Source organism: Ischnura elegans, chromosome 2, assembly GCF_921293095.1.
Source record: "Ischnura elegans chromosome 2, ioIscEleg1.1, whole genome shotgun sequence".
NCBI lineage: Eukaryota > Metazoa > Arthropoda > Insecta > Odonata > Coenagrionidae > Ischnura > Ischnura elegans.
In genome coordinates, this window is record NC_060247.1 from 76,034,801 (window position 1) to 76,052,718 (window position 17,918).

The window sequence follows — 17,918 nt, forward strand, 5'->3', positions numbered from 1 at the left end:
CACCAGGATCTGGACCCAAAACCTAGAGGTTAGGAACTCAACACAGGCTACCACGTCAACCCGATTCCCCGATTACTCACTATGTTCGCCCTCAGGGTCATAGTTGGTAAAACGACCAAGCAAATCGCAGACGACAGTTAAAGGTCAATTTTGAAAAACAACAATGAAGTTGACAATTGCATCTAGCCTCTCTAAAAGGTAGCAGTTCAAAGGTGTAAATAAAAAAATGTGAGCTGAAAAATAACATGGTAAAAGTTTTAATAGCTATATTGTCAAAATTGGGATAAAATAACTCCAAACTTCATTTACGAGAACATTTAATATTGAACAAATTCACTTGAAAGTATTGCAACATCTTCCTTTCCAGGTGTTCATCAGTCAACCCCTAAGTTTATTAACTCTTATGTCAGAAATACTATATTTTTCTTGCTGGCTAAAACTCCTTTCGTAAGGGCAAGAGGCTCTAATAAACTTATCCTACAGAATAAACACAAATTACTATTCAGATCTAACCTTGGGCTTGTTCACGAATATTATTTCGTTCGCCAGCAAAGCTAAAGCTTGAAAAATAAATGGTCAGTTGGTCTTGCTTTTATTCCTTTTGGGATTCATCTGTATCTTCTGGAGTATTTGGCGACGAAAATAGAGGTTATATTTACCTTTTCCAAGGGGCATATGAAGGGGCGTCATGGTGTCCTCTTGTGAAAATACTGCGGTTAGCATGAATTATTTGCCTTTCCACTGGTTTCCTCTAGTAATGATGATGTCACAAACTTTTTGAGAGGGAGACAGCATTTTTAGAATTTACAACCGAGGTGGTCGCGGTTAAATAATGATTATTTGCTTAAAACGTTCTTACTTAAAAGTCTATCGAATTAACACATCAAACTGAAAATTTTTGTCAGAATGAACTACTCAAATATCGTACGTATTGTGATATCAGTGGTTACCTTATTCCCATCCTGATTATCGGAGAAATGTAGGATGTTCGTGTTGAAATATTTTCTCAGGTGACTTTAGACATTTCTCATTAATTTTGTTTTGTTTTAAATTTGGCTAACATTTGCAAATCATCAAATATTATTTTTTTAAATTTTTATTTGTGTTTTAATACGAAATAGTTTTGATTGAAATTCTTACTTTTTTTGCTGTCATATACGCGCATACACATTTTTACCTAATGTGTTGTTAAATAGATAATCTGTATTTTTTCCTGTCATCTGTTATTATACATAATTATTTTCATCCATCCTATCCCAAAAGGGTCACGTAATCCTAAGATCAATCCCGTATCAAATCCGATAAGTTGAGGCTAATAGGGTCAGGAAGCCAACTCGCCCATCCTATTCCGTATTTGGGTGCGACATAGCAACCATTACGGCGAGCCCTTCCCACACTCCCTTCTAACAGTGGAGGTGATGACACCACCGGTAACTTCATATTACTGGAGAGCCCTGGGTGACGTCTAGATAAAACCGTAATTTCAGCCCCCAGCTTGCTCGAGGAAAGAAAAAAAAACGAGAGGAGAAAAAAAAGAAAAAAAAGAACAAAGTAAAAGAGGAGGAAATTTCCATCCCAACGGGAGCGCCTCACCCCAACCCCTGCTCTCACACGACAAAGACTCCGCTGAATGACTAGGGATTTCAACTCCCCCCAGCAGAAGATGTCCCAGCTCCCCCTCCTCCTACCCGTCCGCAACGCCCTCACTTCGGCCGGATTATTATGGCGAGCGGGACGCCAGAGAGCGGAGAGTCTGCGGGGATGGGGGTCGGGACTGCCGGGGGAGAGAGGAGCTATAAAGGCGGTAAATCCGGGGCGGGAGGGAGGCGAATTATCTTGCGGGAGGAGGGGGATGAGGGCGTGTTCCGGTGGCGTGCGGCGAGGTTTGACGGGAGGTGGGAGGAGGGAAAAAAGTGGGCGTGGCCCCATTCACCCTCCCCACTGTAGGCGTGGCCAAAAGGACCCGCGATAGGTTAAAAGGCGGGGCCCGGAGAGCGGGCCCGACCAATCGGAACGACGGATCACCCTACTCGCGGAGGGGTTTTCCCTCTTCCCCCTTCATGATGGGCCTGCGCAAAACTTTGGAGCGCCGTCGGAGGGTGGTAGGAGGTCTCCAGGGGGGGGGGGGGGGGGTTGATAGGGGTGGGGGTAGCGTGGGTGTCGCGGGGAGGGGGTCCCGCAAGGGTTTGGGTTACCGAGTGGTCGGGGCTGTGGAAAAAGGCTCAACCGGCCGCTGGAGGTCTGCTCTTTCGGGTCGGCGCAGCGGTTAGCCTCCGGAGGGCTTCCACACGGACGTCCCAGTCGCTACACGGATCCCGTGCGAGCTGGTCTATTTCGACGGCACCTCGCCGCTGCGCAGACGAACCTGCCGAGGACACAACTATCGCTGGAAGGAAGGAGCGGACGATTGTTTTCAACCTCCAGTGACGGTACCACGGGCCGACTACACCTCAACACTTTCCAGGCGAGCATGCCGTGCACTCCAGACTACACTGGGCGCCCGCGGACATGAGAAGCAGTGCTGCCAACTGAAGGATACTCTCTCCGACACACACACCCCCTTCGGGCAGCGGCTCGCCGTCAAACACTAGTATCGCGGTGCCGTATCCCCACCGCGTTGGTGGCCTCCAATCAGTGCTGTGCAGTGATCGTTTCGTCTTCCAGTTCCCGCACATCCCGGCACCCTTCGCGGCGACGCAGAAGATCCAGGATATCCACATCTACCTCACACCCCCCTCTCCTCGCGGTCCCACCCCCTTTCCCGTCCGGCGAGTTTCGGGATCGATCTCGGCCATAAAATTCACGTGCCGTTTGCTCTGCTGGCAGTAAACAAACAAAGTGACGTGATCCGCGCTCTTGTGACTCGACGGTGTCATCTTTTTTGTAGTTTATCCGTCTGTTCGCATCACACTGCCTTGGCCTCTTCACGCCGAATAAAAAGGGATCTGTTTCCTCGCTAGTGTGGACACTTTCAACTTCCGGCGCTTATCTCAGGAATATTTGTTATAAAGAAAACTCTACACTTGGCTCGTACTCGTACATTTCCCGATCATTTTTAGGGTACAACTACATGCCAGAGTGGTGATAAGTTAGTCGTATTTCGACTCAATGTCCGAGTTTTAGCTCGCGGAAGAAATTTCTCTGCGGAAAAAATCGGTAGTTTTGTTAGCAAATTTGTCCTAGCCACCTCTGAGATAACCACTCGGGGTGGTAAAGGTAATTAGCCCTAAGGGCTTTTTAGTTGGGAGAGGGATTTTTCGATTTTTCCGGGTTATACCCCGGAAAGTTTTCCCCGTTGCCCCGTGTACCCCCCAACGGCCGCCACCCTGTCTTACGCGATGAACGTGGGCGACCCGAACTATTCGGCGGCTGCGGCGGCTGCGGCTGCCGCCGCCGCGCTGTCCGGGATGCTCCCCACCTTCGACCCCATGCACCAGCACCCGCACTCGTCGCACCACCACCCGCACCATCATCCGCACCACCACCATCACCATCACCACCACCCGGGGCTCTACGACCCCACGGCCACGCTGGTGGCCCCTCCGCCTCCAAAGCCCCGCTTCGTGTTCAAGATGCCGAGGGTGGTGCCCGACCAGAAAGCCAAGTTCGAATCGGACGAGCTCTTCCGGAGGCTCAGCAGGGAGTCCGAGGTGAGTAACGCCTCTTTAATTTAATATTCAAGCGATAATATTATCTTTCATGCCATTTATCACACCTCCCTTGAATTCTCGATAGTCTAGCCTACTTACATTTTCCGCTGTCTTTTGAGGCCTGGTTACACGATATATCTATTAACATGTTCGAGTTAATGTATGTTTGCATGAACGGCTTTTGTGGACCAGAACGGAACACGTACGAATGCATGAACCAAATTAGAACGGGTTATATTTTCCGTTCAAGCGTTCGCACAAGTTGGGTGGTTATTCGGTGCATTTTTGTGTTTATGCACGCGTTCATACATTAACTTGTACGTGTTAATGTATCGTGTAACCAGGCCTTTGTACAGCGAAAGTGGCATCTCGATGTCGATTTTTGTTAATATCTACGTCTACAAGGTACTGTGCAAGCCACCACCGCGGCTAGTCACGGAATGATTCCACACCAGGCATCCTAGCCTTAATCAAAAACGTGCTCGCTTGCCGGACACATTTGAAAGCCACGCTGCTCGGGCGGGTCGAGCTACTGTTTTACAGGGGTGAGATTTTTCAAGTCACAATTTTTCGTGCTAGTTTTAAGGTATTAAGTACTCAAGAACACACCCTGATCGATAAGGAGATACTCTCGGTAATACTGTGTCCCCTATTAGTTTTTATGACTGGATAAATAGAACATGGATTATGTAAATAGCTAGAGGGTAATTTGATCAAATGGTGAATGCATCTTTTGTCGGGAATATGACTGATTTCTTCGTTTTGATATAACTTGGAAGTATAAACGAAATATCTTTCACCGTTAAAATTATAGATGGGTCGTTATTTTCTTTGAGATTGACTTTGTAACATTGGTGTTTTGGGCATGAACCTCTCCAACACCGTTGTATTTTGGTTTCGCTTTGTCTTGAGCTGTGATTCTGCAGTTGATAGGGACTTCCGAATCTGTCTCCTCAAGAAGTCCTCACTGCATGCTATAAAGACATCCAACTGTTGATAGATAAATTTGATGCGACAAAGATAGGAATTTTTGAGTGATGACGGCGAAATTTAACGGATGATCAGTATATCATAAATCGATATTTGATATGGTTCAGAAAAGGGTGGAGTAATTTGCCAAAAGATATAGATTTGCCGGTGCAATAGACTAAGAAAAATTCGCGATGAAGTTGCCGTGTTCTCTTGTGTTTTCGCCGGGAATATAGATTCAATTCTTTTTTACTTCTATAAATGCTATCTTTTAGGACGGATCGCTCCCACTCGACTGGTATTTCTCCTTTAAGTATTACCCTCCGAGAAACTTTTGATATAGTCTTGAAATTTTCAGGTTACACCTATTAGAACCTTGCCAAAATGTTCCTTTATCTTTAATTGGAGGCTGAATTTGCACTTTCGAAATACACGAGAACGTTTACTGTAAATTCTCCGAAAATTTCAGGTTGGCGGCATAAATTTTATTCGCATAATGCGTCGCGAAGAAAGATAAACCGCGACCAAAGAAAATTGTAAACTTTTTCCTGAAAGATATCGTGGAACGGCGTATTGAACGACACACGAATATATCGTAATGCCCTTAATTTTAATAGCACAGACTCTACTGTGCGTGTTTAGATTGACTTGCAATCCTAATGATGATTGAAAGTCAATCTAAACACGCTCAGTAGAGTTTGTGAAATTAAAATTAAGTGGACGGTACGATGTTATTGTGTATAATGTAAAAGACGATCGGATGAGCGGGAGTAATTCGTCGTCCTCTTCATGAACTGGTGGACTCCTTTGTCTCTTAATGACTGCGTCGGCTCCGCGGCGAGTGAATCTGCCCGTGTCGGAAGCGGGAGGAACCCCTGCATCCACGCGCCGCCCACCGGCCACTGTGTCACTACCAGTTCTTCATCTCTTCCCCAAACAAACTCTCTTCCTCTCTATCAAAGAGTAACCATACACACTATCTAACTCGAGCACTAAATAATGGAACTTCCAACAATGTATTAACTGAAACATACCGAATGCATAGGTATTGAAAGTAGATTTTGCCAATTGAACCCTCCGTCCGGTACCTACTCATTGTCTTGAAAATGGCATTATGTGCCGAAATCTGGGTCGGTTGGAATAAATGTGGAAATGGACAAGTTCTTTTCATTATGTTAGAAATCATAGACATCCACCCGATTACGCCGGAAAATGTATCTTGTAAAAAATACCTTAAATACATTGGGCCTGAGTGACTGGTCAAACATTCCACTCTCCAGCTATTTTATGCTGCATCTTCCTGCTGCTCAGTAATTTTAGCTGGAAAATACGCCAAAAACAAACCCAAAACTTTCTCACGATCAAAAAATAGAAAAAAAAATTCTCAGATTTCCAGTAGGGTCTAGACTTTGCATAACTTATGGCAAAGGATGTTCGAAAGTAAGCGAAAGTGTTACAAACTTAACAAATTGTATACGCAAATGCTGCGACGATTGTTTTCATAGTTATACCTATATTTTTTATTTAATCATCGTTTCGTTAATTCATCAATTTCTATCCCGGCGAGTGTTGTTTTTGTTTTGTCAAGATAATGTACAGAATTTGGAAGTGAACTCAACTGATCAGATTGGATCAAACGAAAAAAAACTATGTTCGGTGGACTTACGATGACTTTTGATTACTTATAGCGATACGTTGTATTTACTACATTCATGGGTGCCCGGTGATCTCGCTATGCAGTGCTCACGGTCCTTGAAACCTTGAATTCAGCACTCTTGGGAAATTCATTGCAAAAAGAGGTTGATAAAAGCTGAATTTTATGCAAATTAATACAATTTTATTTTGCTGAAGTCATAAACTTCTGATTGCTATAAAATTAGGTGAGCATAGCTGCTATAGCATCCTTGGGGTATTACGATAGGGTAGAGATGAATGTATAGAAGGATTATGTCGCATTTTCTACAACCTTTTTACTTTGACGAGAAGCCCGCGGGAATTAAACGCATCACAAATTCCAGCTTCATTTACAAAATCGTCTCTTTTTTGAGTGTTTCAAATTTTTACCTTGTCCACATAATCCCTGAGCGAAAATAAACAAATTTTCACTTCGAAAAGAGTTCGACTTGATCCATCCTTTTTCGTATTTATCATCATCATCATCATCATCACCCGGGAGATCCCTCCGAATTTATTCAGCATTCCGTCAACGGCCAACTACGCCCCCGCGGTCAACGAAAAAGCCTTACCGAAATAAAAGCGAAACGAGAAAAGCGGCTCTTTTTCTGGAAAGCGATCCGTATCATGTTGTTTGGGGAGGCCCGCGGGGGGCTACGGACTTAATCCCTTCTTCCTCCTCCCTTGTGCGGGTGAACATCGGCCGCCCCCGAAAAACGGGCCTAATTTCTGGAAGCGAGCTTCGGAAAATCCTCTTTTCGTTTCCAGAAGAGGATTCCGAGGACTTTGGCGGAGTTTAAGCGCGCGGGGGCCGGGGGGATGGGATATATATATGCTGGGGGGTGGGTGGAGATGGGTTGGCGAAGATGTTTGGGAGGACGGACTGACGATGATATTCTCTCACTCCGTTTGTGAGCCAGCGTTTGTTGTAGAGGGAAAGCGCTCTTGGTGTGTCGGGACGAGGGAGCTGGATATGTGCCCTATCCTCCTCCTCTTGCCCTATTCGACTTGTCCTCGCGGGGCGTGACGGTTCACGAGTGAGTGCTTATCCACCAGCCACTTGCTTCATTGCTCATTCCACGGTCCTTCTCCATTCGCTCTCCCCTAAGTCTTTTTTTCCCTCTCTGTCCCGTACACAAAGTTTGCTTCGGTCTCTTTTCGGGGTCCGTCACGCGTACTTGTAAAGAAAGACCCCATTTGGCGACTGTTTATTAACTGTGACGCCGACGCGTCGTGTGTGCGACACTCGTCAAGTTACCAGCCCTACTGAGTGACCGATGCGTTCGTGTCCGTTCCCACTTCCCATATTTTGTGAATTTACGGAAGATATTCTGAGGATCAGAGCAAGATTTGTTTGCTCAGCGGCTCCTGCTCTTATCGTGTAGGTCAAGTCTTGCGAGTTATTTTTTTGTTTGCGATCCAATGACTATTGAAGTGAAAGGTAGTTGCACTTTTTCACAATTAATTAATGCGTTCGACACGTTTCGGCACTCAGAGCCATCATCTGGTACATGAGTACATCATCTGTGAGCCGAAATGCGTCGTACGCATTAAATAATCGTTGTAAAGTGCAACTACCTTTCATTTCAATAAGTCGAACTTCCACTACAACACGCCTCAATCGGTTGAACTGATCCAATGACTATTTTATATACATCATTACGTAAAGTCCTTTTGTAGAAGATTAATATTAATCTCGACTCGAATTTCTTAATTACCAACAACAATTATAATACAATAATAATAATTCACCAATTTGTAAACGCCTATCCTTTGCCACAAATTTTAGGATGGATGTTCTTCTTCAGCTACGATCGCAGCAATAGGGAAGTATTTTAAATTATGGAACTAGCTTTCGTTGATGATGGTTTTTTTTATTTTCCTCAGAAATCTGAAATAAAATGTTTAACGCTAACGAATTTTGCATGGGTGGACACAAATCATCCTTTTCTGGAGCGGTAAAAATGTTTCATTCTCGGTGAGATTCGAACCCATGACTTGTGGACTAGATGTCCAACGCGCTATCCACTGCGCCATAGGATCTCATTACGACAAGTTGAGGTCATGGTATCATGGACATGTTCTAAGTTAGCATTTACGAGATGACGTCGGGTATGATGGTGGAAGACTACAACAGTTTATAAAGCGTTGCAACGTTGAAACCATCACTCCTTTCAATCTGGTCGAAACGTTTATACGGTCGTACTCATGTAAAAGTCGCCCTTGGATAATTTATGTAAGTCGAATAATTATTGTTTTGTGCCTAGAATTGTTTATAATGACTGCTCTAAACCATTATTTCCATCCCTATTTCCGTTCATCTTTACGAGCTTATTATATTAGAGGAGTTCTCATCAGTCGAAGCTTATATTCATCTGTTTCTACGATACTTCTCAACGATTTTGTTTGTTTCTACCATGATAACCAATGTTTGTTTCGTCCGATTCATGTCGGTGTTCGTCACTCGTCCGAAATGTCGGAGAAAGATCCAGTTCGGTGATTGCTCGCTCACTATCTGCCATCACGCGTGACGCGCGATGACGTTGGCCATTCTGTGGGTCGCATTGTTGATAGGAGGCATCGTTCCGTGCGGTGGCAGCGAATTTCTGCCGCCCTCACTTTAGAACACCACCTGAGGCGGATTTTAGACTTAATCTCATAAACACATTTGAAATGCACTTCTCACGGGAGGGACTATGAGATGACTACTAGCCGTACAACTACCAATTACGGTAATTTGCTTCCTATTGGCGGAATAGCTTATTCAGAAATTCATTGGTTTCCGGATTTATTGCGTGGTCGACAAACTTAGGGAAATGGAAAAAAAATAATTTGCCACTTCGGCTCTTAAAAGGTAGCCTTTATTCGCACTAGAGTCTCAAAGAAACTTCACCCTCAGGTACGTAACCTGCAATTTTAACCCAGGTCCCAATTGAAGTGTTTTTTAATTATTGCGAACTGAAAATTGTATCTTTTCTATTCTGCTTATCAGAAATATTTCGCCTAGGTGTTTCAAATAAACGATTCAAATTGTGACAAATTGAATGAATCTGCCTGGAAAAGGTGTGGGAAAGTTAGTCACACTCATCAGGCAAGGATTCGAGAAGCATATTATACTTAATATACCTATAATAATTTGGAGAAGGTTTCGAGGCAACAATATTAAAAACTCATAATTTTTAATCCCATGTTTTATGTTGGGCACGATATGGTGGAAGTTGTTAATATTAGTAAAAATAAGACATTATATCTACATACATTATAGTAAAATAAACATTAAACATAGACATATGATAATGTTGTTAGTAACGACGAAACCCGTAGTGTCATAATACAACTCAGTGGAGATATTGCAATGTTTTATTTTACTAATTTGTTATCTCGTTCAATAACTTTATTTTGATTTGAATTTTCACTGCGGTTTAGTGATAATGCTATGTTTATAAAGATCATGAATAATGTCTTTGGGTATTGAGCTAAATGCATAATGAAAACCATCAAATTAAAAAAGAAAAAGTCAGATGTTGAAAATAGTATTAGGTAGGTTGAGTTTTGTGGGTACCATACCTGTGGTGGAATCGTTTACATAGTACCGAAGTAATGAATCTTGCTCCACGTCATGATGAACAAAAATTGCTTACACTGAAACCTGGTTTCTGTTGCCTATTTATTCGCGAAATTTAATCATAAAAATTATCGCAGAGAAACTATTCTCCTGAATTCATTTCTTATTTCTTTTTTAATTATACTGCAGGAACTAACTTTTTATGGACATATTGAGAAATATCGAAGAGGACTCATTGTCAGTTGAAATTATCATATTGTTTAAATAGAGAAACAGCAGTTTCTATTTTCCATTAATTCATTCACATCATCTTGTGCGGGTGTCTAATTGTAAGCTATATGTCGCTTAGCGCGGAAAATATTTTTTTCGCTATAGACGTGAGACAGAAATTTGCGTTAGTGAATGTACCTGGTGAAAATAATACAAGAAGTACACTGGAAAGCTATATTTGCATTCATGTGCCAAATTGAAAAAAGAAAAAAATCTTGTTTGAAAACTCTTTCTCGTGATAATACTTAAAATATCTTCATCTGATTTGTCCGTTACTTACTTTCTGGTAATTTTCTGCATAGAGAGTTAATCCGGCAGAAGTTTAACATATAAGTAAATTAAAAGCTACTGGCGGTTTTCCGAAAATAATTTAGTTTCACTTCACGACTGGTTTATTTTGTGTTATCTACAGGTACTATGAAATGTGAAACTTAATATTAGAGATACAGGTAAATGTTGACTCCACAAGATATTCTACTACACCAGGAAAACCAACCAACCAACTATGATCCTCCATTTACTCACAGTCCCCGAAAATTCCAATATGATATCAACTTTTTAGCGAGATAACAAGACAAAAAGAAAGGTAATAATAGACTGATTAACAATTCTCTTAACGGGCAAATCACCTATAGTCATCACGTAAGGGCCTTGTCCTCATAATAATACTTGAAATGTCCTCAGCTGACTTGTTTGTTACCTACCTTTTGATAACTGTCTGTAATTGATGAGCTTGCCTTGAAAAATTTCATCCCGTATTGATTTCAAACTCACTACCTTTGGATTTAAAGTCCAACGTGCTGTCCAGCTTATCACAAGAACTAGAGAGTGCGTCAGATTTGAAAAAAAAACTGTCTGAGGCGTTAATGAAAAAGTACTGCTATAAGAGTTAGTATAGTGAGTTAATCTGAATAGCAATTTTTTGCGGGTGTATTATCTAGCCGATAGCCTTTTGCCAAACCTTGAAGAATTCTCCCCGATGACTCACGCGAGGTAGGGCGTTCTCCCAGCAGACTGAAGGGCTCGCTGGGTGTTCGCGAGCCGTCAACCTTGGACATGGCGTAACTTCGCACCGCCGAGGAAGGACCAAGGGAAACTGTCGCATCGTATCTTTCAAGCTCGGCTGCTCATCGTATACCTCCCCCTACTCCTTTTTGCTTTCGTTGGAGAAAGGGTCGAGTTGTCGAGACCTTGAGCCATGGCATCCACGGATGACTCTGCCTTGTTTTGACGTGGCGTGATTTCGGAACGGGAGTTTCGAACAAGCCGAGAAGACGGCCTTTGGCAAAATGGTTCGGTTGAAAAGATTGAGTTACAGCATTCGATATCCGAGAGCAAAAGCTGTCATCGACACGAAATCCATTAGGGTTTAGGGCTCCGGCACATGATACCTAAACTACCCTTTCAGGCGTTAAGATTCAAAATGATACCATGTGCGTTTATTTATGGATAGTCGAGAGTATAATAAATGTGATGCTGATGGAAATTCTGAGACATCATCTAGGCGTTCTTCCTCTGAATGATGATTCAAATCACATTTCGTCCCAAGTAGCCGACGATATCCTTTGAATCATTGGCGCAGCGAGGGGGGGGAGGAGGGTTTGGGGGATAAACCCCAACCCCCAGAGCTTAGAGAAACTTTTAAGTTTAATCTAGTTTACTTGATTTGATTAAGATTATTTATTGAAGAGTGTAAAGATTATAAAATATCCCTCAGAAAGCCGTAAAACTCACCATTTCGGACCATTCATCTTAAAAATTTTCTGGGAGAGGCCCTCCGCACCTCCCGCTTATCCTGGCGAGTATACCACACTCACCAGTAAGACAGTGTGCCTGTAGTTGCGCCGAAAACCCCCGCTAGCCTTAATTCCTAGCTGCGCCCCTGCATTGGATATCTAGATACTTAAGGTTTATATATCCAAAACACGTTTTCATTACACAATGGATGTTTTGACAACGGTACATAGATATCCTATTTGTAGCATCCGCGATGAGTTGAAAAATATCATCACTTAGATATCCAGGTTATAATATCAGTGATATTGAAAAAGTTCTTCCAAACAGTATCCATAGGTAGCGTATGCTCTTTTTAGAAATGAAGAGTACATATGTTCTGTCTGTATGCCTGGGGATTACCTACTAAAAACCACAATAAGTACACTATTTACTTCATTAGATGTTGTGAGGATATCTAACATGATGGGAGTGAGAGATGTTGTGATATGGACCTCCAAGTCCATTGTTGGACATTGCTGCAACGTTGTTTGGCGGTTTCTTTGGATATTTAACAGATATCCACGAAATGTCAATTGGATTGACATAGATATTGCACGGATGTTATACTTTTATGCCGACAATGTTGTCTGGATGTTGTTGGGATATTGATTGGCACTTGGGGTGAAGGCCGTTTTACACGGGGCACGTACTCGCGCAATCTGACGTGTGTACGAAGGCGCAGTCAAAATTGCATCGTGTAAAGCGGTGAATTGCTAGAACACATGCGAGAATGCGTGGACGGGAGATGGCAAAATAGCCCCTGTTCTAATTTTGTTCATACATTCGCGCAATTCCACGCCATTTTAGAAATTAATGCAGCTCTAACATGCGCAATTCCGTGCCCCGTGTAAAACGGCCTTGAGACCACTGAGTAAGATCACTTGGCCGTTCACAAGGCAGCCAATTGGTTAAGACCTTGGATGCCGGTTGGATAAAGTGGGGTGAGATACCAGAGGGACGTATTTACGAAAAAATATGGCGGCTTTTATTTACATAAGGTTATTGGGTAAACATCGATAAGTTTTCATTTATTTATTGAGAATACGAGAGTATTTCGTCAATATTTTGCTGGCGCATTCATTAAATTGCACATAGGAATTGCTTCTGCTACCTTTACATAACCGATTTTACATTCCGATTAAGGTCTGTTTCAGACACTGGTCTTTGGAATGGGACTTCTATTCGATTTTACGGTTCTATAGAATTATTATCGTTGGTCATGGGATCGAATCTGGAATGGGTGATTGTGCCCAATACATTTCTGGCATCCAAACGTGAAGGTAACCCTTGCGTAATTATTAGCATGCCCTCGAGTATAATTTGTTTCGCTCCAATGGGTCTCATTCCGTTTGAAAACCATGAATACCTTCATTCCTCCCGTTCCTCATTTTTTTCCTCACCATCTCTCGCTTTTATATCGGTCGTAAAAAAATTTCGAGCGCTAATAACCCACTTGTTGACGATCCGCCCCGCAATCCGGCCAATCTTAAAATTTCGTGTAGGCCCCTCCGTTGAACTCTGCCCTCTCATTCAAATTTGCTTTATTAAAGGTATTCTCACTTCTCACGGATCACTTGGCAACTTATCACATGGAACAGGTAGCTTAATAACCTAGGCGGGATCTTGAATACATTTTATTACTTGCTAATGGGTTGGCGTAAAAGAGTACCCTTACAATTTTGCTGTACTATCCTTCGCACGAAGTTTCTGACTCGGGGTATTGTCTTTTCCTCCTCCACATTGCTTCGAAATCTCCTTTTAATCTTCAGCCTCCAGAACTTTTCTCCATTATTCTTACCACGCTTTATTCCTTTTCTTCTTCCTAAAGTTCTTCGATTGGCGTGTGATCCCAAAAACAGCAATTAATTATTTTATTTCAACAGGGAGGGATACTTGAACACTTCTGTGCAGTAAATTGTAAAAAATAAACGCAGTGGACCTTCGCAATCGATTTTGAAAACCATTTAACATTTAGTTTTCAGTTTTAACTTTCATTTTTAAATAATTCATATGCCTTATTATTTTATTTCCCGCACTGAATATGAAGATGGAATTGCAATGCTAGCAGCACACTTTTAATTTGTGAGCAGCCTTCATGAGCGCTATTGAATGCATAAAGTCAACTTTTTCCGGAGAGATATCGTTGAACAGAATATCGAATGATCAATAAAGATATCGCACTGACCACTCATTTTATTAGCACCTCACAACACGTGTTTCCATTATTGATTCCAAATTTCCATGTTTGCCTTGTAATCATCATCAGACACTCGAACTGCATCTCGTTTCCAGTACCTGATTTATTTATTTATTTCACCTCCGAAAACGGCACAAAGGCTTTCACATTGGCTGTTTACGTAAATAAAAGCTAAAAGATAGCACAATAAATAATAAGGTAAGAGAAAAGAAAACATTTTGACATAAGAAGGGGCATTATGAATTAGACGGCGGTGAATTTTTCACTGTTCAGATGGCATTTTATGGAGGATTTGTAAACAGTGGCGGAGGAAAAGAGGTCCAGGGAAGGGAATTTTGAAGCCATGGAGTTCAATAAGGACGGGATTCGGTAGAAAAGAGAGCGTTGAGAGATGGAAAGACGGAATCGCGGAATGTGAACCAGGGAGTTATGTATTACGTTAGGGGCGAGGAGAAACATGAAAACGGATGATGATTTCAAGGCATTCGAAACATGTGTTGTGAGCTGTTAATAAAATTAATGGGCGGTACGATCACTGGCGCAGCGAGGGGGAGTTTTGACTTTTGGGGGATAAAACCCCCCCCAGAACTCAGAGAAATATTTAAGTTTAAAACATTTTACTTAATTGGATTGATATTACTTATATAATAGTGTTAGGATTAATCAAATACTCCTCAGAAAGTCGAAAAACTAGCCATCTTTAACCATTAAACTTAATTTTTTTCTGGAGGAGGGCCCCCGCAAAGCCCGCTTACCCTGGCGGGAATGCAATACCCCCACACACCTTAGTATTAGTTGCGCCTAAAACCCCCCTGTAGCCTTAATTCTTAGCTGCGCCCCTGAGTACGATATCTTTATTAATCATTTGCTGTCGTATGCAGCTACTTACTCAGAGGGAGAAGAATGAAGGGTTTCGACAAGGCTCGACCGTCAGCGCCACATTTGGAGAAATCACTTTCACGTGGTGGGCCACATGTTTACTCTTTCGCTGATTGACCGTGTTTACCCATATTCCTCTCCTCTTGCGACCTCCTCCCCAGTCGGCGGCGCCCTTGAGTTGGCGGCAGGGGTGGAGCCGGCCCTGGGGTTTGGTGACCCTATAGTCACCGCAGTGGTGGCCAAAGGAAGATCTCTCTCTCTCATTCCACAAATCCCGTTTCCGTCCCTTGCCGCGAAGGAGGCGTCCGTTTTATTGCACTAGTCGGCTTTGTCGTCCCACTCGAGGCGACCGTCTTCGGTTGAGTTTGAGGGTGGTGGCGAGGCGACAAACTTCCCTCCCCTGTCTTGAAAAGGGGCCAAGAGAACCTTCACCTTGAAATGAGCACAAATGCAGATTGTCTCCCTTGACTACTGCCTTGGAAACATGCGACTTGGGAGCAAGTTGCTCAAAGACCTGTGTAACTTATATTCTCGAGTATAACGGGCGTGTTATGCGCTTATTTTTTTGCAAAATTTTCAAAATTATTATAAAGCTCGTTAAACTTAAATTATAGGAATGCATGTTTTGCTCAGGATTCCATGAAAGGTATCTTTAGCTGAGTTGAGTGGTGCTATAACAAACATTAACTGAGTTGAGTGGTGATATTACTTACGAATTATAATCGTTACGAGAATTTGAATTTCAGTAATCAAGGTTCTACGGGTGTTCAGCACGTAGCATTTGAGTGCGTGTTACGCTTGAAATTTTGGAGAGATGACAGCTTCAGGTTGGACTGCGCGTTATGCATGAGTGCATTTGATACCTGGGAATTTAGGTATACACCGAAGGGCGAATCGAAGGGCGCATCGCCACGACTCTCAGCATCTATGTTCTTTTTTCATGCTGTATTACTCGTTTCAGACATACGCTATTATCTTGAAATTATCAGGACTAAGGGCGGACCTATATCCTCATTTGAAAAGTTAATTGTTATGCTTGAGATGTAGGAAACAGGTGAAATAATTTAGTTCCGAATACCCTGCATATTTCAAGATGATGGCGTGGGTTTTGAAGGAGCTCAAGGCATGAAAAAAAACCTTGCCAAAATCACTGTTGTTGCTTTGGCATTGGTTGATAATGGGTGCAATAAAGAAAGGAATGGCTTTTGAGAAAGTTTGCTAAAACAGTAAATTATCGTTGCGAAATGCTTGCAGTTTCTCCTGTTCGTGTATCACGTTTTTGATGATTGTAAGTGTAGCATAGGACTTATTGATTAGAATTTGCGATATTTTGGTTATCGTGTATCACACAATGCATTCTGTGAAAAGCAGCAATGTATTTCTTCAGTAATAGCATTTGTACTTGCCATATTGTTGTTTTGTTTGATGATAGTCAGCATAATATCACTATAGCCGCTCGTATTCAAAACGTTAGCCTCATTTATGACTAAGAGGGCTGGTACACAATAACCTGTTTATTATGAAAATACAACGTGGAGGACGAACAATTTGGCCTACCCAATTGATAACTACAGTGTGCCTTATTGGTTTCTCCGATATCCACTTCATTTGCCCAGTGCCACACGTCCCATTCATCTGCGGGTCGAGCTTCCCGAACTCATAATTGGCATCGCCTAAGGGAATGTGCGGAAGTTTCGCGGAATTGATGGTTCGAGCGCTTTGCAAAAAGTTGTCCGCACCAAAGATGGGAGAAGCAGCGAGCTCGACCAACCCGCCCCGAAATGGTGACACACAGATGTGGACGGTCTCTCCGAAAAGGACTGAATTATGCGCCCCACTAGAGCCCGGCAGATTTTCTGGCTCTTCGCAGGTAAATTTGGCCGTAAATCTTCTTGCGCTTGGGGCTTTTGCGCTGTCAGCCGTGAAGGCCAGTTTGTTCCACTTAAACCGCGGGTGTTTGGGGGCGGTCAGAGGCCAGATCGGTATGCGCTGGGACATGAGAACTGTGACGGAGTGTTTCGAACAGTTTTCCGTGGCATTCGACTTGGTAATAATACCTGTCGCTATTCATTGATGGGGAATTCTCGGTGTTTGGGAAAACGCGAGGAAGACTGGAGTCTATTTTGCTTTCATAATTAATTCTCTTTCCATTTCTTCATCGTAATCGATGTGCGACTTGGATAAATTGCTTCAATCGAATTGAATTAGCTTAACGAGTGAGAGCAAAAGCAAATTACTCATTGTAAAGAATCTAAATTAGTCAAAATGGGCCGTCATAAAGCTAACCTTGAAGCTTTGGTTCGTGTATTTGATTTCTAAATTCGTACTTGCATCGGTTATTACATTAGAAGGGAGAGAGATTTTGAAACGTGCGTAGCTTTATTTTGGGAAATTCGTAAAAACTAGACTTATTGTTAGCATGGAAAATGTATTTTGTCAAGCTGTAAATTATAGCATAATTATGCATAAAATAAATTCCAGAGTTCTTACGGGAGTTTGGTAGCCTAGTGGATCGAGCGATTGGCTGCTAACCGAAGTATCCCGAGTTTGATTCCCGGCTATAGACTTCACTCTGGCACTAAGATCTTCGAGGTGCGAGGTGGAACAGGAAAAGGAACTTGTTCTCTTTATCAGAATTGTGTTGCTCACTCGCCTTAGCTTTAGCCTAGGGTGCTCTTTACCCCCACCTATAATAAACATTCGGGTTGAGCCCTGAGTGGGGGAAATAGTCGGTAGGTTTGATTGGAATATGGTTTGTGTATTTAATTTATAAATTGGTAGCTGCATCGGTAATTATCTTAGAAGGGAGAAACTTACGTAGCTTTCCTTTGAGGAAGACGTAAAAAGTAGACCATTGAAACTATATTTTGTGAAACACAGAAATTATAGAATTACTACAACATGGATTTCCGATAAATGGGATTGTCATTTACTGCAG

At 42.4% G+C, this 17,918-nt stretch overlaps 1 protein-coding gene across 1 annotated transcript in view; it reads left to right on the forward strand.

The window, feature by feature from the left end:
• The first annotated feature begins 2,218 nt into the window (after nt 1-2,218).
• LOC124153990 (protein big brother-like) overlaps nt 2,219-17,918 on the forward strand; it is a 72,829-nt gene continuing 57,129 nt past the window's right edge. The window contains exon 1 of the mRNA XM_046527451.1: nt 2,219-3,650. Coding sequence (XP_046383407.1) covers nt 3,339-3,650 — 312 coding nt within the window. The 5' untranslated portion in view covers nt 2,219-3,338. The remainder of the gene's footprint in view (nt 3,651-17,918) is intronic.